General features: G+C 36.1%; 2 protein-coding genes, 1 long non-coding RNA gene and 1 pseudogene across 3 annotated transcripts; 1 reads left to right on the forward strand and 3 right to left on the reverse strand.

Moving 5' to 3' along the window:
• Positions 1-22,499, forward strand: part of LOC147924128 (uncharacterized) — a 43,173-nt pseudogene extending 20,674 nt beyond the window's left edge.
• On the reverse strand, positions 1,610-3,134 carry LOC104733008 (uncharacterized). Its single transcript, XM_087494013.1, has 6 exons — positions 2,914-3,134; positions 2,566-2,840; positions 2,338-2,452; positions 2,078-2,220; positions 1,925-2,009; positions 1,610-1,838 (listed from the first exon to the last, which is right to left on the reverse strand). The coding sequence occupies exons 2-6, from the start codon at positions 2,678-2,680 to the stop codon at positions 1,766-1,768; spliced, it is 531 nt and encodes a 176-aa protein (XP_087350139.1). The 5' UTR covers positions 2,681-2,840; positions 2,914-3,134; the 3' UTR covers positions 1,610-1,765.
• Positions 3,312-5,201, reverse strand: LOC147924131 (uncharacterized). Its single transcript, XM_087494400.1, has 7 exons — positions 4,972-5,201; positions 4,578-4,842; positions 4,377-4,494; positions 4,122-4,243; positions 3,928-4,015; positions 3,754-3,831; positions 3,312-3,654 (listed from the first exon to the last, which is right to left on the reverse strand). Exons 1-7 carry the CDS (start codon positions 5,107-5,109, stop codon positions 3,585-3,587), a joined length of 879 nt encoding a protein of 292 aa, XP_087350526.1. The 5' UTR covers positions 5,110-5,201; the 3' UTR covers positions 3,312-3,584.
• A 2,066-nt stretch (positions 22,500-24,565) lies between the features above and the next one.
• On the reverse strand, positions 24,566-25,106 carry LOC147924132 (uncharacterized). Its single transcript, XR_015586561.1, has 3 exons — positions 25,000-25,106; positions 24,734-24,876; positions 24,566-24,650 (listed from the first exon to the last, which is right to left on the reverse strand). It is a non-coding gene; the product is annotated as an uncharacterized LOC147924132 (long non-coding RNA).
• Positions 25,107-26,334: the final 1,228 nt, after the last annotated feature.

Here is a 26,334-nt window from a genome sequence, read left to right on the forward strand (position 1 = left end):
CTCTCATCTGTGTAACCTGCGGACATGGTGGATTTATCATCACTCTTGTAAAATTATGCGCCGTTGTCACCATGATTGAATCTATAAGAAGTAAAATGTAATTTTTTATATTAAACTATTAAAACTGATTAAACTATAACTAAATATATATAGTTATAAAATGATTCTAAACCTTGATTTCTTTCAATTCTTGCAAAGCGTACGACACATATGATATCACCAACACAATGTATCCAATCATTAAAGAAATCGTTCGCATAAGGTTTTGGTAATCAGCATGACAATCGATCACCCCTACATTAAAATTTTTAAAATTTAGTCAAAGTGTGAAAACATAATCTAAGTTTAATATATTAAATTTTAATAACATACTCGATATTTTCCAAAACAACGAACAACTCATTCCATTCTTTGTCGGGAGGACCTTCCTCGAAGCGATTTCCAACCCGCAATACTCTTCCGATGATATCTACAAAATGTATAAAGTTACAATTAATTATTGTTTTAAAATTATAAATATATATAAAGTTATCGTTTCCCTTACCAACACAATAAGCACAGTCTAAATAACCACTCTTAATATCATTAAATGATATAAAAGAGAAGAATTGATCTGAAGACAAAGCAGTAATCTTTCTAAACCATGTTATGGTTCTCCAATGTATCATAAAACGATGATCAGTTGGTCTAAAATTCCCGGTAACTTTACATAGTGAGAAACTTGCCAACATGATCCAATCTCCTTCGTTCAAATCGTTCAGGAAAACGTCACGAAATCTAGGACCCATCAAAGCGTGTATTTTTTGCCCCTGCCAAAATTATTGATTAATTAATATATGTAAAGAACATGTTAATTTAGGAAAATATAACGTAGGAAATACCTTTTCATCAACCAAAATCAGATCAGAAGAATTATAGAGAGGATGAATACACTCAAATTTTCTTAGAATCTTTACCCTAATTTTCCACTCATGAATGAAAGGGTTCAAGTTGCTCAAATCAAAAAAATGGTCTTTTTTCCCGATTCTATTCTTTATAGCATTGGAAAGTAGATTAGCCATGATAGCATAAACTGGTTTGAGACGAAACGTAAAATTGTACGTTATTAAAGTAATTATTATTTATGTATAGAGTTTAGCATGTATTTTAAGGTCTATAAATATAAAAATATAGATTTATTTTTTATTTGTTTTTGGAAATTTTCATCATAAGATAATGTCAATAAGTATGAAAATTATATCATCGTTAATACTTTAATGGTATTTTTACCATTTTATGGGGATTCGATTATTATATCTCTCCGTTTATTCCTGCAATGATATTTTTTATGTTATTCAATAAACATATTCTTCTATTTATTCCTTACTTTTTGGGATTTTGATATATTTTAAATATCCTTTATGTTTTTTTTTCTGTTAAAATTTACAATTCTATTATCACTGTATATATTTTGAATGAAATTTAATATTTTATATATGTCCAAATCTATCTAACAACGAAAACAGAATATCGATTGTCCCTAAACTTCATTTTGGTAGTAGTGTAATATATATATATATATATATATATATATATATATATATATCAATATTAATAATATACATAAAACTATAAAATACTTTGTTTAATTAAATATTAAGTTTAAACTTAAGTTCAAATTCAAGTCATAACAAAATAAAAATACGCATGTCCAAATTAACATCAACAAAATATAAAAAAAAACAAACATAGACATCAAAAAACAGTAGAAAACATCTGGATATTATCACTTCTGGTTGGTTGAAGAACATGCTTCCTCTGAATAATCTTCATCAGACGATTCATCATCAGGCCAGTGACTGAAATAAATAATAGAATTAGGTTTTAGAACTCATATATTAATCGGTTTCAGTAAATTTAAGAAGTTATAAATTAAAATTATTACAGTAGATCGCCCGTTCTTATTCCAGCAATTTCATCTTCAAGTAAAACCGTTGAACATCGTATTTGAGACATCAGACATTCGATTCCTAGCAAAGAATAAATTAAGTTAATAATAAAATGATAATTTCATAATTAGGAAGATATTATACACTACCTTCGAATACAGAGATCCTCCAAAACAAAAGTGTACATAGCACTGGTTCATTACAATAGGTTGGAGAGAAAACAATTTTCTCCCATTCCTTTATAAATTCAACCGAAGCTCCGCCAACTGCAACACATTTGATCTCTTGCCCACTTTTTTTTTTTTTTTTTTTTTTTAAATTTAAACAATAATGTAATTGTTAGACAACACTTTAATAAATTAAGAAAGAATACTATAAGTACTCTTGATAGTTTAACATATTAACTTACATTGTGTCAAGAACGGTAAATTTCACAACTTGATTAATGGACGTGTACCCATTTTGACGATCGATGAAATCGATCTTCTGAGGCTCATTTACATGCAATACCATTCCACAAAAATCTAACATAAAAAGGATTCATTGTAAAAAATAAAATGTTATGCAATCATCTTAAATTTAGAATCTAATAATATACTGAAGACTTATAAAAGATTACTTGCATATAAGAACTTACCAACACAAGAGTTCTTCTCTTCTGGTGAAAAATTCTGCATCATTGATGAATCAATAAGACGGTAGAAATTGCCACTGCTTCTTGGAGGTATTGGAACCATGTCTGTTTGGTTCATGAACTTGATTTGAAACGGATGGTTAGAGTTTCTAAGTGATTGTTGGCCTTTAATTACTCTAACATCTGATAGCACGTACCAGTCTCCTTCCTTAATCTTACCAAGAAACTTTTTTTTTTATATATAGAGAAACTTCTATTTTGGCATCAATCCTTGCTCCCTAAAATTAAATTTAACATTATTTCATGTAATAATTTAATTATTGTTATATATGAAAAGAGTTAGAAAGATACCTTCTCGTCTACCAGAATTAAACATTCATAAAAACGTTGCCCATCATTTAAATCCGGTAGCCATTTTCTAAGTATTTTGACAGCAACACTCGGATTACGTACTGTAGGATTCAAATCTCGTACGTACACGACCATTGTTTCTTTTGAAGAATTAGAGATACAACAGAGAAAGGAAAGGAAATGGTTAAGAAATTTTCATATTTCATATATTTATTCAAAAACAAAAGAAGCTGATAGTATTATATTTTTAAATTTGTGTGGCTTGAATTAAGTCTTGTGTATTACACAGGGAAAGCTGCATGCGTTACTGATTGATAAGAATGAACAATATTTTGTTGGTTTTCAAGATTTATGTAATTGGTGTGTTGAAAATATGATGTTTATATCGAGGCAATATGTTTGGAATCTTCTGCTTGGATGCCGACCTTTATTAGTTTAATTCATTGAGTTAATGCATAAACATTTGCAATCAACATTCAAATAAAAATATGTCTTTTTAAAATAAAACAAAAAATAACGACTGAAACCATAAAATAACAACTGTTATTTAGAAATATTTCTTAAGTAAAATTAAAACTAATATTTAAGTTCATGTCTTTTGATCCCAAAGAAAAAAATACTAAAAACATGTCTTCGTGCAAAAGCAAATAACATTAAATAGAACAGAGTAATCAAACGGGGATTCGATGCTTGTCAAAAGAGTCCTCAGCAGCAGGATGAATAAAGGATCCGAGTGTGTCACTATAGACAATAAAAAGTTATAATCAGTTCTATTCAAGTTATAATCAGTTCTATTCATCAATTAGATACTTAAATTGATAAGTTTTATTTCTTATTCACCTCAAGTCCATAACGAAACGAATGTCGGTATCATTCAAATCCTGAATCCTTGACTCTCCATGTTCAATGAAATTGTACCTAAACGTTATTCGAAATTCAAATATAACTTTATATATGTGCACATGCTTTTTTTTTTTTTTTTAAAATGAAAACGATCGATAGAATTTAACTTACATGTACATGTACTCTGTAAATTCTGCACCCTTTGGATCCTCAATTATGTCCGAACATCCATCACCATTGGTTAGGAGAACATTATCATCTAACGTTACCAATTATAGTTAAACGAATATAAATCGTTAATAATTTCTCAATCACAATTAACAACTTTAAGTTTAAACAGACAATATATTCACAAATGTCATTACCTCCACATTTGATTCCTTTCCACATTTTGAACAGACAAATCCTCTTCCCGTTACCCACCTTGAACCGTTTGAACATGTGATTTGCATAACATCCTGTTGCAAAGCAGTCAAGTACATATCCCCTAGGACAAAAATAAAAGGTGATTCAACGTATTATGCCAAGTACATATAAATTTTTATAACGATCTTGCATCCAATTTCCAAAGATTCTTCTATATTAAAGTTACTCGTGCATGCAATGATATTTTTACTTACTCAATTGACATGATTCTGAACCTAATGTAGCGATCCATCAGACTCCAACGATCACCAGTGTCTTCTTGTTTAAAACTCTTGATTTCCCCCATATTAGTGATGCATCCGATCAAATTAACTGCATAATAAATCACAAAAATGTATTATAAGAAGCATAATTTTAAAATTAACTTAAACAATACATTCTAAACTAAAACTTACAGTAAGGCCAACGTCCATGAAATTCATTATCATAAATACGTTTAAAACCAAAGTTAGTAAACGGTTTGCAAATTATAGGGTCGCCTGCAAGACGTATGATAGTCTTGTCCGTGAAAAGAATCCGATAACCAAGATTAGTTTTGTGGATCTGCTCTTTACCCTCCTCGACTTCGAACCACTCTATAACATAACTCTGATTCTCGGTCATTACAAAAGACGGAAGCCCATTGAGTGCTGCCGGAATCGTAGCATGTCCAAAAGATCCCTAATTCACAGTGTAAGTGTAGTTAAAATTTTGAATACATCATGATTTTATGCCAATCCGTTTTGACAACGCATATAATCTTTGAACATGTAACTATTATAAGATTTTTAAAAAAATAGAAAACAATACCTCTTCGTCGACCAAGATTAGTTCTTTCGAAACATCATTGGAACAATTTTTAACTTTCCACGAACGAAACACCTTGGCACAAATCATCCACTGCATGGTCGAAGGATTCAACTTCTTAAGAAACACAAAATTTGCCATTTTTAAAAAAAAATTGAAGAGAGATGGCAAATAGATAATTTTGTGAAAAGGGTAAAAGATGAGGAAGTTGTAAAGATAATATTTCAGTTTTATGTTATATATTTCGTCTTTAAAATTTTTAGTGTGTGTTTAAAGGGTGCATTGAAAGTTTCGACTCGAATCGTTGTTTCCAGTCACATCTATTAAGTAAAGCATTGAAAATACATAAAAATAGATACATCGAATGTAGAATTAAAGTTCTATTAAGAATATTAGTTAGGTGATTTCGCAAATATAAATATAAAACGAAGACATAACATAAAACCATAAACTAATCTTGAAAGATTAATAATTTTATGTAATATAAACCGTTCATACGGTTTTACATTTTTGAATCTCAAAATATGGATAGTTGAATATAATCATGGTGATAATGACAACGCACATAACAATGCCATCTTCAATTTCAATTGAACATTAAGATAAATTACATTATTAATATAATAAGTAAACAGTATTTTTTTTTGTATTGTATACAAATCTCACTCTTCTCATTCAATATCAAAATAAAGTTGATGTTGGACGTAAATAAAGCTTTCAACATATCAAATCTAAAAATCAAAATAAATATCTTTTGATCAGAAACTTAAATCTGATATAATGACACATATCCAAATCTATAGAGCACGAAAGGACACCTATGAAAAATGATAAAGATATAAAGTAATGATGTTGGACAGAATTATGAATTTATGTGTAGTAAGCATTGTAGTTCCAAGAAGTGTACTCATATCTAAATTAACTATAATAATTCAAAACCAAAATTCATAAATAAAAGAAGAAACCAAAAAAACTTAAAATCATAAAGTAAAACCATAAATTAATCTTCAGAACCTTCAAAGTGAGTTTGCATATTCAAAACTTCAAGACATGGATAGTTGAATAGAATCTGTGTACAGGTGCATGCGGTAGTAATCATTGTACGACCTGAAAACATAACATAACATTAGTATTTACTCTCACAAAGTTACCATAATAGTTTAATTTTTCACTCACCTTCAACATTATTATTTGACTGAATCTGACTATGCATATGATGATGCCTTCATCAATTTGACGGAGTCTATCGTAAAAATACTCCAAATACCCTCTTCTCAGATGACATCTCAAACGTATACCACTTTAATAGGAACAGGAAATTAGTAAAAAATAATAAGAATATGAAAAACTAAAATATTGTTTGTATAAATAATTAAGAAATCTTACTCTTCGTTTTCAAGTTCAAAAAAAGGCCGGTGTGCACGTTGTTAGCAAAAATGTATTCAGATTTTTCCACACGCACAAGACGACCAATTAAATCTAAATGAGAATAATTACTAACTAATCACTTTGAAATATTGAATTAAAAATATGTAAGACAACTAAAATAATTGATACACTACTTACCAATACACATATTCGGATTTATCGAGCCAGAAAGGACATTTATGAAAGTTATGAATGAAAAATAATCTTTTTCATTCAAAGAGGGTATCAGCTGCGCTGAAGTCATGCCACTTGAGACTATTTTGAATTGATGTGTAGTAGGCATAAAAGTTCCAACAACGGGTGTTATATCAAAATTAGATAAGATCAACCAATTCCCTTCGTTAAAAAACGGTTTGAAGCGTTGAACCAAACTCCTTTCAAAAGATCCATGTATCTTTGAACCCTAGTGTGAAAACATATCAAATATTAACATATCAAATATTATTATAATTGCTTATCATTCGGATTAGATGTTTGTATTATTACCTGCTCATCGGATAGCACAAACTCGATAACGTTATTTAACGCAGTACTGCAAACAAATCTTCTGATAACCTTTACCTTGATCCTTCTTTGGATGAGTAAAGGATGTAAGTCGGCAATATAAACACAGGAATTAGGATCAGTGGTCATGTTTCGGCGTGTCAAAAGAAATTATAATGCACTCAAATCATCTAATGAACACATATATATATATATATATATATATATACAAAATAAAAATACATATAAAATATAGGGAGTATATCATTAGAAACATTTTAAGAATTAAAATATTATCTTGTGAGATAACGATTGATTATATTGTATTTTATCCAATTTTAGTTTAAAAACATTATAGTAACATATATCAATGCAATATTTAAATAAATTATTAAGTGTGAAAATATAATTTTTAGATTTGCTGTTTGAGAATCATATCTTTTTGTATATTTGTTTAGCATATATTTGTTTAGTTAAGTCCGTTTACCTAAATTCGTTTTCAATTATATTTCTAAATTTAACTTCGTGATTTTATTATTTTCCATTTCACAAAAAACTCAATATCTTTTAATATAAACACGTTTAGTAAATTATTCCAGATTCGTTAGATCTATTATAAAGATATATGGTAATTGTATTAAGTAAATATTTTACTCTAATTTTAAAAATGTTTAAACTGAAATTACAAAGATTGTTAACCACTAAATGGAATACGAAGTTTATCCCAATGAATTTCAGGCACAACACAATCTTTTACATCTTTCTCAAGAATATCCTTAACCTCTTCCAGCCTCTTACACTCTTCAATCAAATCGATGCGCCCTTCCAAAATATCATTCATTAGCGTCAGTTGAGCATCGACGGTTTCAAGTTGACAGGTGAGTTCGGTCGATTCTTCTTTCTTCTTCATGTGCTCTTTCACCATGTCGATAATCGCAGTGAATCGTTTCGACGTTTCCTTCTGTGAATCATCTCTAGATTTCTGAAACGCCTTCTTAACGATGTCGATTGCTTCGTCCTCCCATTGATAATCGGACATGGGTTCTTTGCGTTTTCTAGAACTTTCACCTTCCATCGCGGAATTCGAACCTATAAAATTTTAAAATAGATTTGGTTTGCAAGTTAAAATCTGAATAAACGTAAAACTTAATAAATCTCTGATAACTTACCTGAAAGTTACGGATGATAATAGGTGGATAAAGAAGTTTAGAGGACTTTTTTGGTTAAGAAGAGACAACGAAAGGTCTGGAACTCACAATATAGGAGAGACGTAAGTGCTTAAATATATGTCCAAAGAGTCGCGAGGCCTGTGCATGTTGGCGTCTCATGAGATTAGGCCCATTTAAGTTTATTAACACATATTGTTTGTGCGTTTTTAATTACGTAAAGAAGAATTCAAACCTTATGAAGTCATATACATTAATATATCACTGGAATTTATTTTTTAAATACTATATAATATAACAGATAATTTTATAAATTTAAATAATATAAAATATAAAAATATGAGCATTCTTGACCATAGTAACAATAATCAAGTATTGAAATTTGAAGATTCGAAAGTAAAGGTGAATAATTTAAAACATAGAGACGTAGACATAATAAAAAAAACACATGTTGATGTCTTTTTTGGCTTTGTTCTTGGTGCGAGATGACTTCCAGGTATTCTTACAACAATTCAATCATTTTTTTGTGCGTGCTCTCTTCCTGGTGTTCCTATAACACAAATCATAAATTAAAAATATATCTTCAGAACATTAATATAGGAAACTAACAATAAAGTGTAACATATGATCGTCTAAATATTTCAACTTCTGGAATATCCGGGTTAAGTCTAACTTGAGTACATATAGTGTTGGATACAGACCTCCTTCCTACAACACATTTGATTTAGAATTCTGATTAGTTATTGTAACACCCGCAAACCAAATTTTGGTATTTTGGTAAGGGTGTCGATCGACACCTCCTAGTGAGGCATCGATCGACACCAATTGTGGTCGGGTTGGTTGGTTCAATTTTAATTGTCCGGTTTGCGTGGTTGGTTTAGGGAATCCCTAAATCGAGTTTTAAAGGAAGAAAACGACCTAGGGTCGTGTTGTTTTGTCTTATTCGCCGTTTTTGAGAGAAAACACAAAGAGAGAGTGTTCTTGAGCTATTGCGAAGAGATTGAGAGATTCCTTGCTGTTCTTGGGAGATCCAAGGCTGGGAAGGTGCTAGAAGCTTGCTAGGAGTGAGGGAATTCGTTCTTGTTGGTCAGAATCTTCCTGCAAAGAGGTGAGTGCATGACCATGGCTTATCTAAGCTAAGATCTCTAGATTCTATGTGATTTGGTGCTTATGTGGTTGTTTCTTTGAGTTCTCTATGATTTTCGTTGCTGTCTGGGCTGGGTTTGGCTTCTGGGAGTGCAAGGAGCGGATTGAAGAAGCTTGGAGGCGAGATTCGGAGTTTCTGATCGAGGGAAATCGCTGCTCGGCATCAGTTTTGGTTGACACCAGTTGGGGTGTCGGTCGACACCAACGCGAGGACGGCTCGGGACTTTAGCGAGTGTCGAACGATGCCATGTGGAGGTGTCGGTCGACGCAAACTAGGGTTTTCGGGAGTGTCGGGCAGGGTGTCGGTCGACACCAGTTTGGTGTCGGTCGACACCAGATAGTCAGTGTCGATCGACACCATCTGGTGTCGGTCGACACCCCTTGTTCAGTTACGATGGTCGTTGCATGCTATGTATATTGCCTGGTTTGTTTTATTGATTGTTGTTTGTGGCATGTAGAGATCTTATTTCTTGTGTGTATAGCCCAGTAGATGGGAGGATTGCCTCACTGAGTGTTTATCAAATACTCATGCATCTCAATTTGTGTTTGTGGTGCAGGTAAAGGCAAAGTGTGATCGTGGAATCAAAGGCAATGAAGAGGAGGATGTTCTAGGGACTTGATTGTATGGTTATCTGGCATTGTTAGGTTGCTAGAATTGAGTCTTAGAGCATTGTTAGGATTGCTGGTTGTTTGATTTATGCTGTTTGGGATTAATGCTGGATATTACTTATTTGGTTATTGGATATTGTTTTATTGGTTATTTATTGGTATGTGGTTCCGCTGTTGGATTGTGAATGTGGTTAGGTGGCTAGTGGGTATGGGACCACTAGTTGTAGTTATTTAATTATATTATTATTTATTATTTATTTATTAAAAAAAAAAAACGGGAAGGGTTGTTTCATTTTGGTATCAGAGCCCTTACGGTTCTAGGACTAGGGTTCATTGTGCTTTTGCTGTTGATGTTTAGGATTCCATGCTATGATTGATTGTGTTAGTAAACGGTTTGCAAATTATAGGGTCGCCTGCAAGACGTATGATAGTCTTGTCCGTGAAAAGAATCCGATAACCAAGATTAGTTTTGTGGATCTGCTCTTTATCCTCCTCGACTTCGAACCACTCTATAACATAACTCTGATTCTCGGTCATTACAAAAGACGGAAGCCCATTGAGTGCTGCCGGAATCGTAGCATGTCCAAAAGATCCCTAATTCACAGTGTAAGTGTAGTTAAAATTTTGAATACATCATGATTTTATGCCAATCCGTTTTGACAACGCATATAATCTTTGAACATGTAACTATTATAATATTTTTAAAAAAATAGAAAACAATACCTCTTCGTCGACCAAGATTAGTTCTTTCGAAACATCATTGGAACAATTTTTAACTTTCCACGAACGAAACACCTTGGCACAAATCATCCACTGCATGGTCGAAGGATTCAACTTCTTAAGAAACACAAAATTTGCCATTTTTAAAAAAAAATTGAAGAGAGATGGCAAATAGATAATTTTGTGAAAAGGGTAAAAGATGAGGAAGTTGTAAAGATAATATTTCAGTTTTATGTTATATATTTCGTCTTTAAAATTTTTAGTGTGTGTTTAAAGGGTGCATTGAAAGTTTCGACTCGAATCGTTGTTTCCAGTCACATCTATTAAGTAAAGCATTGAAAATACATAAAAATAGATACATCGAATGTAGAATTAAAGTTCTATTAAGAATATTAGTTAGGTGATTTCGCAAATATAAATATAAAACGAAGACATAACATAAAACCATAAACTAATCTTGAAAGATTAATAATTTTATGTAATATAAACCGTTCATACGGTTTTACATTTTTGAATCTCAAAATATGGATAGTTGAATATAATCATGGTGATAATGACAACGCACATAACAATGCCATCTTCAATTTCAATTGAACATTAAGATAAATTACATTATTAATATAATAAGTAAACAGTATTTTTTTTTGTATTGTATACAAATCTCACTCTTCTCATTCAATATCAAAATAAAGTTGATGTTGGACGTAAATAAAGCTTTCAACATATCAAATCTAAAAATCAAAATAAATATCTTTTGATCAGAAACTTAAATCTGATATAATGACACATATCCAAATCTATAGAGCACGAAAGGACACCTATGAAAAATGATAAAGATATAAAGTAATGATGTTGGACAGAATTATGAATTTATGTGTAGTAAGCATTGTAGTTCCAAGAAGTGTACTCATATCTAAATTAACTATAATAATTCAAAACCAAAATTCATAAATAAAAGAAGAAACCAAAAAAACTTAAAATCATAAAGTAAAACCATAAATTAATCTTCAGAACCTTCAAAGTGAGTTTGCATATTCAAAACTTCAAGACATGGATAGTTGAATAGAATATGTGTACAGGTGCATGCGGTAGTAATCATTGTACGACCTGAAAACATAACATAACATTAGTATTTACTCTCACAAAGTTACCATAATAGTTTAATTTTTCACTCACCTTCAACATTATTATTTGACCGAATCTGACTATGCATATGATGATGCCTTCATCAATTTGACGGAGTCTATCGTAAAAATACTCCAAATACCCTCTTCTCAGATGACATCTCAAACGTATACCACTTTAATAGGAACAGGAAATTAGTAAAAAATAATAAGAATATGAAAAACTAAAATATTGTTTGTATAAATAATTAAGAAATCTTACTCTTCGTTTTCAAGTTCAAAAAAAAGGCCGGTGTGCACGTTGTTAGCAAAAATGTATTCAGATTTTTCCACACGCACAAGACGACCAATTAAATCTAAATGAGAATAATTACTAACTAATCACTTTGAAATATTGAATTAAAAATATGTAAGACAACTAAAATAATTGATACACTACTTACCAATACACATATTCGGATTTATCGAGCCAGAAAGGACATTTATGAAAGTTATGAATGAAAAATAATCTTTTTCATTCAAAGAGGGTATCAGCTGCGCTGAAGTCATGCCACTTGAGACTATTTTGAATTGATGTGTAGTAGGCATAAAAGTTCCAACAACGGGTGTTATATCAAAATTAGATAAGATCAACCAATTCCCTTCGTTAAAAAACGGTTTGAAGCGTTGAACCAAACTCCTTTCAAAAGATCCATGTATCTTTGAACCCTAGTGTGAAAACATATCAAATATTAACATATCAAATATTATTATAATTGCTTATCATTCGGATTAGATGTTTGTATTATTACCTGCTCATCGGATAGCACAAACTCGATAACGTTATTTAACGCAGTACTGCAAACAAATCTTCTGATAACCTTTACCTTGATCCTTCTTTGGATGAGTAAAGGATGTAAGTCGGCAATATAAACACAGGAATTAGGATCAGTGGTCATGTTTCGGCGTGTCAAAAGAAATTATAATGCACTCAAATCATCTAATGAACACATATATATATATATATATATATATATATATACAAAATAAAAATACATATAAAATATAGGGAGTATATCATTAGAAACATTTTAAGAATTAAAATATTATCTTGTGAGATAACGATTGATTATATTGTATTTTATCCAATTTTAGTTTAAAAACATTATAGTAACATATATCAATGCAATATTTAAATAAATTATTAAGTGTGAAAATATAATTTTTAGATTTGCTGTTTGAGAATCATATCTTTTTGTATATTTGTTTAGCATATATTTGTTTAGTTAAGTCCGTTTACCTAAATTCGTTTTCAATTATATTTCTAAATTTAACTTCGTGATTTTATTATTTTCCATTTCACAAAAAACTCAATATCTTTTAATATAAACACGTTTAGTAAATTATTCCAGATTCGTTAGATCTATTATAAAGATATATGGTAATTGTATTAAGTAAATATTTTACTCTAATTTTAAAAATGTTTAAACTGAAATTACAAAGATTGTTAACCACTAAATGGAATACGAAGTTTATCCCAATGAATTTCAGGCACAACACAATCTTTTACATCTTTCTCAAGAATATCCTTAACCTCTTCCAGCCTCTTACACTCTTCAATCAAATCGATGCGCCCTTCCAAAATATCATTCATTAGCGTCAGTTGAGCATCGACGGTTTCAAGTTGACAGGTGAGTTCGGTCGATTCTTCTTTCTTCTTCATGTGCTCTTTCACCATGTCGATAATCGCAGTGAATCGTTTCGACGTTTCCTTCTGTGAATCATCTCTAGATTTCTGAAACGCCTTCTTAACGATGTCGATTGCTTCGTCCTCCCATTGATAATCGGACATGGGTTCTTTGCGTTTTCTAGAACTTTCACCTTCCATCGCGGAATTCGAACCTATAAAATTTTAAAATAGATTTGGTTTGCAAGTTAAAATCTGAATAAACGTAAAACTTAATAAATCTCTGATAACTTACCTGAAAGTTACGGATGATAATAGGTGGATAAAGAAGTTTAGAGGACTTTTTTGGTTAAGAAGAGACAACGAAAGGTCTGGAACTCACAATATAGGAGAGACGTAAGTGCTTAAATATATGTCCAAAGAGTCGCGAGGCCTGTGCATGTTGGCGTCTCATGAGATTAGGCCCATTTAAGTTTATTAACACATATTGTTTGTGCGTTTTTAATTACGTAAAGAAGAATTCAAACCTTATGAAGTCATATACATTAATATATCACTGGAATTTATTTTTTAAATACTATATAATATAACAGATAATTTTATAAATTTAAATAATATAAAATATAAAAATATGAGCATTCTTGACCATAGTAACAATAATCTAGTATTGAAATTTGAAGATTCGAAAGAAAAGGTGAATAATTTAAAACATAGAGACGTAGACATAATAAAAAAAACACATGTTGATGTCTTTTTTGGCTTTGTTCTTGGTGCGAGATGACTTCCAGGTATTCTTACAACAATTCAATCATTTTTTTGTGCGTGCTCTCTTCCTGGTGTTCCTATAACACAAATCATAAATTAAAAATATATCTTCAGAACATTAATATAGGAAACTAACAATAAAGTGTAACATATGATCGTCTAAATATTTCAACTTCTGGAATATCCGGGTTAAGTCTAACTTGAGTACATATAGTGTTGGATACAGACCTCCTTCCTACAACTCATTTGATTTAGAATTCTGATTAGTTATTGTAACACCCGCAAACCAAATTTTGGTATTTTGGTAAGGGTGTCGATCGACACCTCCTAGTGAGGCATCGATCGACACCAATTGTGGTCGGGTTGGTTGGTTCAATTTTAATTGTCCGGTTTGCGTGGTTGGTTTAGGGAATCCCTAAATCGAGTTTTAAAGGAAGAAAACGACCTAGGGTCGTGTTGTTTTGTCTTATTCGCCGTTTTTGAGAGAAAACACAAAGAGAGAGTGTTCTTGAGCTATTGGGAAGAGATTGAGAGATTCCTTGCTGTTCTTGGGAGATCCAAGGCTGGGAAGGTGCTAGAAGCTTGCTAGGAGTGAGGGAATTCGTTCTTGTTGGTCAGAATCTTCCTGCAAAGAGGTGAGTGCATGACCATGGCTTATCTAAGCTAAGATCTCTAGATTCTATGTGATTTGGTGCTTATGTGGTTGTTTCTTTGAGTTCTCTATGATTTTCGTTGCTGTCTGGGCTGGGTTTGGCTTCTGGGAGTGCAAGGAGCGGATTGGAGAAGCTTGGAGGCGAGATTCGGAGTTTCTGATCGAGGGAAATCGCTGCTCGGCATCAGTGTCGGTTGACACCAGTTGGGGTGTCGGTCGACACCAACGCGAGGATGGCTCGGGACTTTAGCGAGTGTCGAACGATGCCATGTGGAGGTGTCGGTCGACGCAAACTAGGGTTTTCGGGAGTGTCGGGCAGGATGTCGGTCGACACCAGTTTGGTGTCGGTCGACACCAGATAGTCAGTGTCGATCGACACCATCTGGTGTCGGTCGACACCATCTGGTGTCGGTCGACACCATCTGGTGTCGGTCGACACCCCTTGTTCAGTTACGATGGTCGTTGCATGCTATGTATATTGCCTGGTTTGTTTTATTGATTGTTGTTTGTGGCATGTAGAGATCTTATTTCTTGTGTGTATAGCCCAGTAGATGGGAGGATTGCCTCACTGAGTGTTTATCAAATACTCATGCATCTCAATTTGTGTTTGTGGTGCAGGTAAAGGCAAAGTGTGATCGTGGAATCAAAGGCAATGAAGAGGAGGATGTTCTAGGGACTTGATTGTATGGTTATCTGGCATTGTTAGGTTGCTAGAATTGAGTCTTAGAGCATTTTTAGGATTGCTGGTTGTTTGATTTATGCTGTTTGGGATTAATGCTGGATATTACTTATTTGGTTATTGGATATTGTTTTATTGGTTATTTATTGGTATGTGGTTCCGCTGTTGGATTGTGAATGTGGTTAGGTGGCTAGTGGGTATGGGACCACTAGTTGTAGTTATTTAATTATATTATTATTTATTATTTATTTATTAAAAAAAAAAACGGGAAGGGTTGTTTCATTTTGGTATCAGAGCCCTTACGGTTCTAGGACTAGGGTTCATTGTGCTTTTGCTGTTGATGTTTAGGATTCCATGCTATGATTGATTGTGTGAGTCGGTCAATTGAGTGGCATGAAGTCCTAGAACATCCTCTTCGAGCCTGTGTTGTGATTCCACGGTAAGTTGTGTTTCTTGTGTATTAGAATTATTGTTTGCTTAGCCTTCTGTTCTTGGATGATACAGATGGTTAGGGGTGAGGATGCTGTTGGTCGCGGTCGTGGTCGTGGGCGTGGTCGTGGTCGGGGTCGGGGACGAGGTCAGGTTCCTGAGGCCAGTGTGAGTGTGACCCAGAGCATGGCCAGTGAGGAGGTGGCGGAGTCACAGGTTCATCCTAGTGTGTCTGGAGACCAGGCTGGTTTGGGTGACGGCCAGGCGGATGGGCCCGGTGTCGGTCACGGTGTTGCCCCGGGTGTGGGGGTTGCAGCGGGAGGTGCTCCAGGCAGGGAGGATGTCTTGAGGGACTTGCTAGCTCAGGTTCTGCAGCGACTTCCAGCAGTTGTGCCGCCAGTGGTTGGTGGGCAGGATCCAGTAGTGCCGCCAGTGGTTGGTGGGCAGGATCCGGTAGTGCCGCCCGTGGGTGGTGGGCAGGGTCCAGCGGTGCAGCCTGTGGCGGGTTTGCAGGCAGGTGTGCAGCCGGGGGCCGAGGTTGTGGATGCTCAGTATGTGCGGATGATGGAGCAGCTGCGGCATGTGGGAGCATGGTATTTCTCAGGAGGTACCGATCCGAGTGTAGCGGATGAGTGGAGCGATCATAGGTATAACTTCTGAGATTCGAACTTAGTCAATTCAATTGTTCAGATTATATTTGTTTTTGTTTGTGGTCAAGTGTTAGGTTCTCAACACATGAGGTTTGTGTAGGGACCTTGTTGGTGGGCGGGTTTAAGTCCCATGTTATGTTTGATTCTGGAGCTTCTCATAGCTTCATTACTCCGGAGTGTGCCGTGAGTGCGGGGATCAGAGGGGATTCTAGAGAGCGATCAGGAGTGGTCAGAGTTGCTGGAGGCAAGTTCCTGAGGGTTATTGGACGAGCTGGAGGAGTTGATATTCAGATCGCAGGAGAGTCGTGGCCAGCGGATTTGCTTATCAGTCCAGTGGAGTTGTATGACGTCATTCTTGGTATGGATTGGTTGCATCGGTATAAGGTGCATTTGGATTGCTATCGGGGTAGAGTGGAGTTTGAGCGTCCAGTAGGGAAGTTGGTTTTTCAGGGTATTAGACCGACTTCGGGGAGTCTCGTGATCTCAGCCGTTCAGGCAGGGAAGATGATCGAGAAGGGCCGTGAGGCCTATCTGGTTACTATATCTATGCCAGAGTCAGTGGGGAAGTCTACGGTTAGCGGTATTCCGGTTGTGGAGGACTTTGAGGATGTGTTCCAGTCATTGCAGGGATTACCACCATCTCGGTCGGATCCTTTTACCATTGAGCTGGAACCGGGGACGATGCCGTTATCCAAGGCTCCTTACAGGATGGCTCCAGCAGAGATGGCAGAGCTGAAGAAGCAGCTGGAGGATTTGTTGGGCAAGGGTTTTATCCGTCCTAGTTGTTCACCGTGGGGAGCTCCGGTGTTGTTTGTTAAGAAGAAGGATGGGAGTTTTCGGTTGTGTATTGACTACCGGGGTTTGAACCGAGTTACTGTGAAGAACAAGTACCCTCTCCCGAGGATTGATGAGTTGGTTGATCAGTTGAGGGGTGCTACTTGGTTCTCCAAGATCGACTTGGCTTCAGGTTATCATCAGATCCCTATTCATGAGGCAGATGTGAGGAAGACAGCCTTCAGGACAAGATATGGGCACTATGAGTTTGTGGTGATGCCGTTTGGGTTGACAAACGCGCCAGCTGCGTTTATGAGATTGATGAACAGCGTGTTCCAGGAGTTTCTGGACGTGTCAGTCATCATTTTCATCGACAACATGCTGGTATATTCTAAGAGTCCTGAGGAGCATGCAGTACATCTGAGAGCAGTGTTGGAGAAGCTGCGGGAGCAGAAGTTGTTTGCTAAGCTGAGTAAGTGCAGTTTCTGGCAGCGTGAGATGGGGTTCTTGGGTCATATTGTTTCAGCTGAGGGAGTTTCAGTGGATCCAGAGAAGATTCAGTCCATCAGGGAGTGGCCGAGGCCGCAGAGTGCCACTGAGATTCGGAGTTTCCTGGGGTTAGCAGGTTACTACAGGAGGTTTGTTCGGGGTTTTGCGAGTATGGCTCAGCCGATGACTAAGCTTACAGGGAAGGATGTCCCGTTTGTGTGGTCACTAGAGTGTGAGGCAAGTTTTGCAAGTCTCAAGCAGATGTTGACTACTACGCCGGTGTTAGCATTGCCTGAGCAGGACGAGCCTTATGTTGTGTATACAGATGCTTCTAGAGTGGGGTTGGGTTGTGTACTTATGCAGCAGGGGAAGGTTATAGCTTATGCTTCGCGGCAGTTGCGGAAGCATGAAGCTAATTATCCTTCTCATGATTTGGAGATGGCAGCAGTGATCTTTGCTCTTAAGATTTGGAGATCCTATCTGTATGGTGGGAAGGTACAGGTATTTACAGATCACAAGAGTCTGAAGTACATTTTTACTCAGCCTGAGCTGAATTTGAGGCAGAGGCGTTGGATGGAGTTAGTAGCGGATTATGATTTGGACATAGCTTACCATCCTGGTAAAGCTAATCTGGTTGCAGATGCCTTGAGTCGGAAGCGGGTGGCTTCGGCTCAGGAGCAGGATATGGAGGTGTTGGTAGGTGAGATTAGTGCATTGAGTTTGTGTGCTATCTCACAAGAACCTTTGGGTTTGGAGGCAGTTGATAGAGCAGATTTGTTGAGCAGAGTGAGGTTAGCTCAGGAGAGTGATGAGGGGCTGGTGAATGCCTCTAAGGCTGCGGGTGCAGAGTATCAGGTTTCTGCTAATGGTACTATCCTTGTGCATGGTCGGATCTGTGTGCCCAAGGGTGAGGATTTGAGGCAGGAAATACTGAGAGAGGCTCATTCGAGCAAGTTCTCTATTCATCCAGGAGCGACCAAGATGTACCGTGACCTCAAGCGGTATTATTACTGGGTCGGGATGAAGAAGGACGTAGCTGACTGGGTGGCAAAGTGTGATACTTGCCAGCTGGTGAAGGCGGAACATCAGGTTCCTAGTGGTTTATTACAGAGTTTACCCATTCCAGAGTGGAAGTGGGATTTGATCACGATGGACTTCGTGGTAGGTTTACCTGTGTCGAGGACGTTTGATGCTATTTGGGTCATTGTGGACCGTTTGACTAAGTCTGCGCATTTTCTGGCCATCAAGAAAACTGATGGAGCAGCGGTTTTGGCCAAGAAGTACGTGAGGGAGATAGTCAGATTGCACGGTGTGCCTGCTAGTATTGTGTCTGATAAAGATTCCAAGTTCACCTCGGTGTTCTGGAAGGCATTTCAGGCGGAGATGGGCACGAAGGTGCATATGAGTACAGCCTATCATCCTCAGACTGATGGTCAGTCAGAGAGGACGATCCAAATTTTGGAGGATTTATTGAGGATGTGTGTGCTGGATTGGGGTGGTCATTGGGCAGATCACTTGAGCTTGGTGGAGTTTGCTTATAACAACAACTACCAGGCTAGTATTGGGATGGCTCCTTATGAGGCCCTGTATGGGAGGCCGTGTCGTACACCTTTATGTTGGACTCAGGTGGGGGAGAGGAGCATATTTGGTGCAGATTTTGTTCAGGAGACTTCGGAGAAGATTCGGGTTTTGAGGCTGAACATGAAGGAGGCTCAGGATCGGCAGAAGAGCTATGCTGATAAGAGGAGAAAGGATCTTGAGTTTCAGGTTGGTGATAGAGTGTACCTAAAGATGGCCATGTTGCGGGGTCCGGACAGGTCATTGACAGAGACTAAGTTGAGTCCGAGGTACATGGGTCCGTTCATAGTGGTTGAGCGGGTGGGACCAGTGGCATACCGGTTGGAGTTGCCTGAGGTTATGCGTGCGTTCCACAAGGTATTTCATGTGTCGATGCTGAGGAAGTGTCTTCACGAGGGTGATCAGTTGTTGGCTAAGATTCCTGAGGATCTTCAGCCTAACATGACTTTAGAGGCGAGACCAGTGAGGGCGCTCGAGAGGAGAGTCAAGGAACTTCGGAAGAAGAAGATTCCTTCGATGAGAGTCCTGTGGGACTGTGACGGAGTAGAGGAGCAGACTTGGGAGCCCGAGGCGAGGATGAAGGCAAGGTTTAAGAAGTGGTTTGAGAAGCAGACCGCGACTTGAGCTTGTCTAGCCGGGTCCGAGTTGTAGTCCGTGGCTGGAGCGGGTACGGAGTATTCCAGCCCATCTCTCTTGATATTTGGTCGCTTAGGGGTGGTTGGTTGTGCGACTAAGTATCAAGATGAGGTGGTGCTCGGGATGCGGGTTGTTTGCTCCGGTTGTTGTATTTTTGGTTTTTTCTGATGTAATTTCGTTGAGATTGTAACGATTATGACATTTTTTGAGATTAATAAGATGAGTATTTTTCTTTATGTTTGACTGTTGTTGTCATGGGAAAAGAGAAATAGCTCGGGTTTCTATTTTTGGAAAGTTTCCATAAATAGAAAGTTTCCACAAAAGGAAGGTTTCCATAAATAGAAAGTTTCTAAAATGGGAATGTTTTGTGGAAATGTGAGGTAGATCTAGCCGGGAGATACTCGTTGGCATCAGTGTTTGTTTTTGCTCAAGGCCGTGCGAGCCTAACTCACGTGATACCGATAGCTCGATGGACTTTGTGGCCAGAGAGTGGGAGTGGTATGTTGCTTCGGATGACGATCCGAGAGCGCGCTTGAGGGTGACGACCCAAGAGCGGGATATGTGAGGCTCCCTGGATACCGTAGCTGTGAGCCGCGGCTCGGCAGTGAGCCGGTATGTCTCGAGGGTTGCGACCCGAGAGCGGGGGGAGTGGGCGCGTGAGACTCCCTGGATACCGTAGCTGTAGGCTGTGGCCTGGCAGTGAGCCGGTATGACTCGAAGGTTGCGACCTGAGAGCGGGGGGAGTGTGTGTGTGTGAGTGACTTCCTGGATGCCGTAGCTTAAGGCGGTTGGCCTGATAGCGAGCCGGCATGATTCGATGGTTGCGACCACGGACGGGGGAAGCACTGAGTTGTGAGCAAATAGTGTTTATGATGCGAGTATATTGGCTAGAGGGAGACCTCGAGGGTCAATCGGAGGTGTGCGGGCTGTTGCGACAGTGGCACGGGAAACCTTGGCTGACGGTGTTTAGTCCGGTCTGGGGACGTACGGGCCGTGCAGACGGTGGCACGGAGGTCCTTGGCAGATGGACGGTATTGCGGGATTCGGGGACGAATCCATATTGGTGGGGGAGAATTGTAACACCCGCAAACCAAATTTTGGTATTTTGGTAAGGGTGTCGATCGACACCTCCTAGTGAGGCATCGATCGACACCAATTGTGGTCGGGTTGGTCGGTTCAATTTTAATTGTCCGGTTTGCGTGGTTGGTTTAGGGAATCCCTAAATCGAGTTTTAAAGGAAGAAAACGACCTAGGGTCGTGTTGTTTTGTCTTATTCGCCGTTTTTGAGAGAAAACACAAAGAGAGAGTGTTCTTGAGCTATTGGGAAGAGATTGAGAGATTCCTTGCTGTTCTTGGGAGATCCAAGGCTGGGAAGGTGCTAGAAGCTTGCTAGGAGTGAGGGAATTCGTTCTTGTTGGTCAGAATCTTCCTGCAAAGAGGTGAGTGCATGACCATGGCTTATCTAAGCTAAGATCTCTAGATTCTATGTGATTTGGTGCTTATGTGGTTGTTTCTTTGAGTTCTCTATGATTTTCGTTGCTGTCTGGGCTGGGTTTGGCTTCTGGGAGTGCAAGGAGCGGATTGGAGAAGCTTGGAGGCGAGATTCGGAGTTTCTGATCGAGGGAAATCGCTGCTCGGCATCAGTGTCGGTCGACACCAGTTGGGGTGTCGGTCGACACCAACGCGAGGACGGCTCGGGACTTTAGCGAGTGTCGAACGATGCCATGTGGAGGTGTCGGTCGACGCAAACTAGGGTTTTCGGGAGTGTCGGGCAGGGTGTCGGTCGACACCAGTTTGGTGTCGGTCGACACCAGATAGTCAGTGTCGATCGACACCATCTGGTGTCGGTCGACACCCCTTGTTCAGTTACGATGGTCGTTGCATGCTATGTATATTGCCTGGTTTGTTTTATTGATTGTTGTTTGTGGCATGTAGAGATCTTATTGCTTGTGTGTATAGCCCAGTAGATGGGAGGATTGCCTCACTGAGTGTTTATCAAATACTCATGCATCTCAATTTGTGTTTGTGGTGCAGGTAAAGGCAAAGTGTGATCGTGGAATCAAAGGCAATGAAGAGGAGGATGTTCTAGGGACTTGATTGTATGGTTATCTGGCATTGTTAGGTTGCTAGAATAGAGTCTTAGAGCATTGTTAGGATTGCTGGTTGTTTGATTTATGCTGTTTGGGATTAATGCTGGATATTACTTATTTGGTTATTGGATATTGTTTTATTGGTTATTTATTGGTATGTGGTTCCGCTGTTGGATTGTGAATGTGGTTAGGTGGCTAGTGGGTATGGGACCACTAGTTGTAGTTATTTAATTATATTATTATTTATTATTTATTTATTAAAAAAAAAAACGGGAAGGGTTGTTTCAGTTATGTATTATCAAATATAATTTAAAACATTCTAAACGAATGAATAGAGTATGTACCTTGGAAGACATCAATTACACCCCATCGAATAACACATATAAGGCTCTCACCTATAGAATCTTTGTAAGTCTTATAGAAATCGTCAGCCGCTATTCCGGTTAACTCACACCGCAAAAGCATACCACTAAATAAAAATATTTAAAATATCAAACGTTAATATATTTAAGGAGTGTCCATTGGAAAATATGTTTAAAACCAAATAATTGGAGTCACTAAGGTCAAAGGAAATTCTATGGTACATAGAGTACTCTAGTGCTTCGTTCCCTTTTGGAGAAGAAACTTGCTTCTTATACTCTTCTTCTTCAGTCTCAGCATCTTCACTTGTTTCAGAATCATATTCGTCGTCTTCAGTATCATATGTGTCATCCTCATAATCGCCTTTACTATCTTCTTTGTCTACATACAAAATTTCACAAAAGCCTTCATCTTCTTTACCTTCCTCTTCTTCACAATAATCCTCATCAGAACAATTTCCGTCATCGTATTCATTTTCGGATACATCAGAGTCGACATCATCCGAGTCAGTGTCATCTAAATCATCCACATCGTTTGCAAAAGTATCTCGGCAGCACATCTTTAGCAACTTACGAATATGATCACTTTGTGATCTAAGCTCATACTTTTTGCCATCATTCGGACCCATCGAGTCTTTTTTATCATTCCAAGTATCCATTTTACCAACATTGGTAACTTCTCCAATGACATCTTAAAATATAAGACGCAAACTCATATCAAAATAATATATAATATATAAAGATACCAATTATGAAAGTTTATAAAGTAGATAAATAAAATAACTCACCGATCAAGTAATCATCACAATAAGAACCATTTAATATTCGATTATAATCGATGAATTCAAAATATTCTTCACCTCCAACAATCGAAGTCTTACTAATCTTGGTCTTATACAAAATAATAATCTTGTATCGATGCGTGGTAGCTCTGCATGACCCATATTGATCGACAACTTTAAAATTTTCAAGCTCAATCCAATCGCCAAGATGAAATTTGGACACAAATCTGTCATAAACATCACCACGAAAACTACACTGGATCTTTATACCCTATTTAAATAAAACAAATATAATTAAATTTCTATCAAAATTTGGAAAACCTGATTACCTAACAATTTAAACAATTAGCAAACCTGATTATCACTTAGGACCATCTCTAGGGTTGAACCAAGACGAAGAGATTTTTCTTCCCATAAACACAAAATCCTAACACGAATTTTCCATTTGTATTTTGAAGGATTCAAACGTGAAACACGATCAGTCGGACAATTCGTAGCCATAATTTAACCTGCAATAAACTAAATCAATTATTATATACAAATTATGATTTTGAAACATAACTAAAGAATTATGTGTCCAAAGTTTTAAAGAACCTTGGAATATTCAAGAGTTTTGGATATTGTACTTAAGATCTGTCAAACGTCTCTGTATATATATAACCTTAGAAATTAGTATATTTTCCTAAATACTAAAATAAAATATTATGAGATTCGTGTATTTATAATTAATAATAGATATATACAAAAATATCACATATATATCTATTATAAATTTTTATTTACTTATTTAGACAATATTTACTTGCATCATAATCTCTATATTATGTAAAATCTAATTAATATATTTCATTTCCAAAATATAATTATTTTCATGTTTATCACTCTAAGTTTTCAATAATTATTATCATTCAGATAATGATCCGTATGAAAAAAATATATATAACATATTATAAAGATATATATGTCATTCATCTGATTATATAAATGGCATGCATCTGTCATTCATGAAAGGTACTCTGTCAAAAGTATCTTTAAAAGACATATTTGAACATAAATTAAAAATCCCATAAGAGTTATTCGCATAATATGCGAAAATATAGGTCCAATATTAAAACAACAAACAACTTAAGTTAATTTAATAGTAAGTAAACGAAAGTTTTTTACGAAATTTAGGAATAGGCGAACAAATCTTAACATTAGATCGAATCATTAGAATCACTCTCATCTTCTTCTGAGCCGTTGTAATCTTCATCGTCTGATGATTTATGGAAACAAAGACTGCGAAAGATAAAGGAACATAATAACTAAAACATCTTATAATAAAGATTCCATATTAATAATCTGTCATAATATAGGAAATTTAAGAACTTACAGTGCAGGATCTGTAGTGAATGCTCTTGCTTCGTTGCCAAGTAAAAATTTAGAACATCTTATTTGAGACATTAGACAACGCCGACCTTTTACAAAAATAAGTAAGTTCCAAATCTTTAATTTGATATATTGGCTTATCTAAAACAAATGCTTATTTATTACTTAATACCTCCAAAGACAGAGATTCTCCAAAACGTAAGCAGACACAATATTGGTTCACTGGCATAGGAAGGACTTGCAACATGTTGTTCCCATTTTTCACGAAATTCCGAACATGTATCACCGACGGCAATACATTCAACCTGTTCGTTACTTTGCATTTAAAAAAACAACAATTGACAACTTCAGTCTTAATAATTATGTACTATTTTCATTGGCAAAAATAAATCAAATGAGGTAGTACTTGTTTTTAAAATTTTAAAACTATAAACTTACTTGATGTCAATTACAGTAAAGGGAAGAACCTCTTTCAGACCATTGAATCCAACTTCATTTTCTAGGAAAACAATTTTACGACCTTGCCTTACCCTTACCACCGTTCCACAAAAATCTGAAAAATTCAGAAAACTATGAATCTAAGGAAATAATGTTTTATAAAAACAGTAAGTTAAACAGTATATTTAAATTAATTTACCAACACAACAATTACTCTCATCTTCTGCAGCATTTTCCACTGTTAGTGCATCTATTAGATGAAAAAATTGTCTCCACATCTAGGTGGGATCGGAGTGATGCGAGTTTGGCGAGTGATCAATATTTCAAAAGAATTGTTACAATTCCTGTAAATATTCTGATTTTCAACAACTTGGAACTTGTAAAGAAGAAACCATCGTCCTTCTTGCAACACGTCTATGTACTCAGCAAAGTAAAGCTGACTTCTGAATTTAGCTTCAATTCTTTTTCCCTAAATTATATGAAAAAACTAATTTCAGATTTAAACTTTAAGGAGATGATGGATATAAATGGATTGTTACCTTCTCATCAACCAAGATCAAACAAATGTAGGTAGGCTGCATTATAATGATTTCGGGTATCCACAGCCTCAGTACTTTAACAGCAATACTCAACCTATCTGTTGATGGATTCAAATCTTCTATGTATGCAACCATCTCCTTGTTTGGTACTTGGTTATTTTTTAGAAAGAAGAAAGGTGAGAGGTTACACGTTAGAAAGAAGAAAGGAGAATAGGAAGAGTGATTGGAAGTTACGTAAAAAAATTATGTCAATTTGGTAATGTCAGTTCGAAATTGTTTTAACCAATGCAAAGACTTTGAAAATAACAAAAAACTTTTTTATTTGGACTTGCATCCATACATGCATTCGTTCATATTCTCGGTTTGAATTTTGCTGTTGCTTGAATTAAAGTTGTTACTAATCGCATATACCATAATTTTTTCAACGATCTCAATTTTTATTGAAATAAAAATATGAGAAATATGACGATAACAGCTTTATATTGTCTTCCATATAATAGCTTTATGACGATAAGTATTTTATATGTATTGAGAAGACTGTATATCATACAAAACTCATTAAAGTGAAATAATTTCAAAAAGATGAAAGATAAATATAATAAATTTAAGACTACTGTTACATTTAAAGAAATTTCAAATTAATTTAACGAAACAAATATTATAGGAATATTGTATGGCGATTGAAATTGTCTTCTCCTTGATTTTCTCTTCCATATCATATCTCTAGGACACAAAACAAATGGTTTTGGAATTTCAGAATAAGTAATTCCTTTGGCTTGAGCAACTTGTGTATTGA

This window comes from Camelina sativa, chromosome 17 (genome assembly GCF_030686135.1).
Source record: "Camelina sativa cultivar CO46 ecotype springtype chromosome 17, ASM3068613v1".
Classification (NCBI taxonomy): domain Eukaryota; kingdom Viridiplantae; phylum Streptophyta; class Magnoliopsida; order Brassicales; family Brassicaceae; genus Camelina; species Camelina sativa.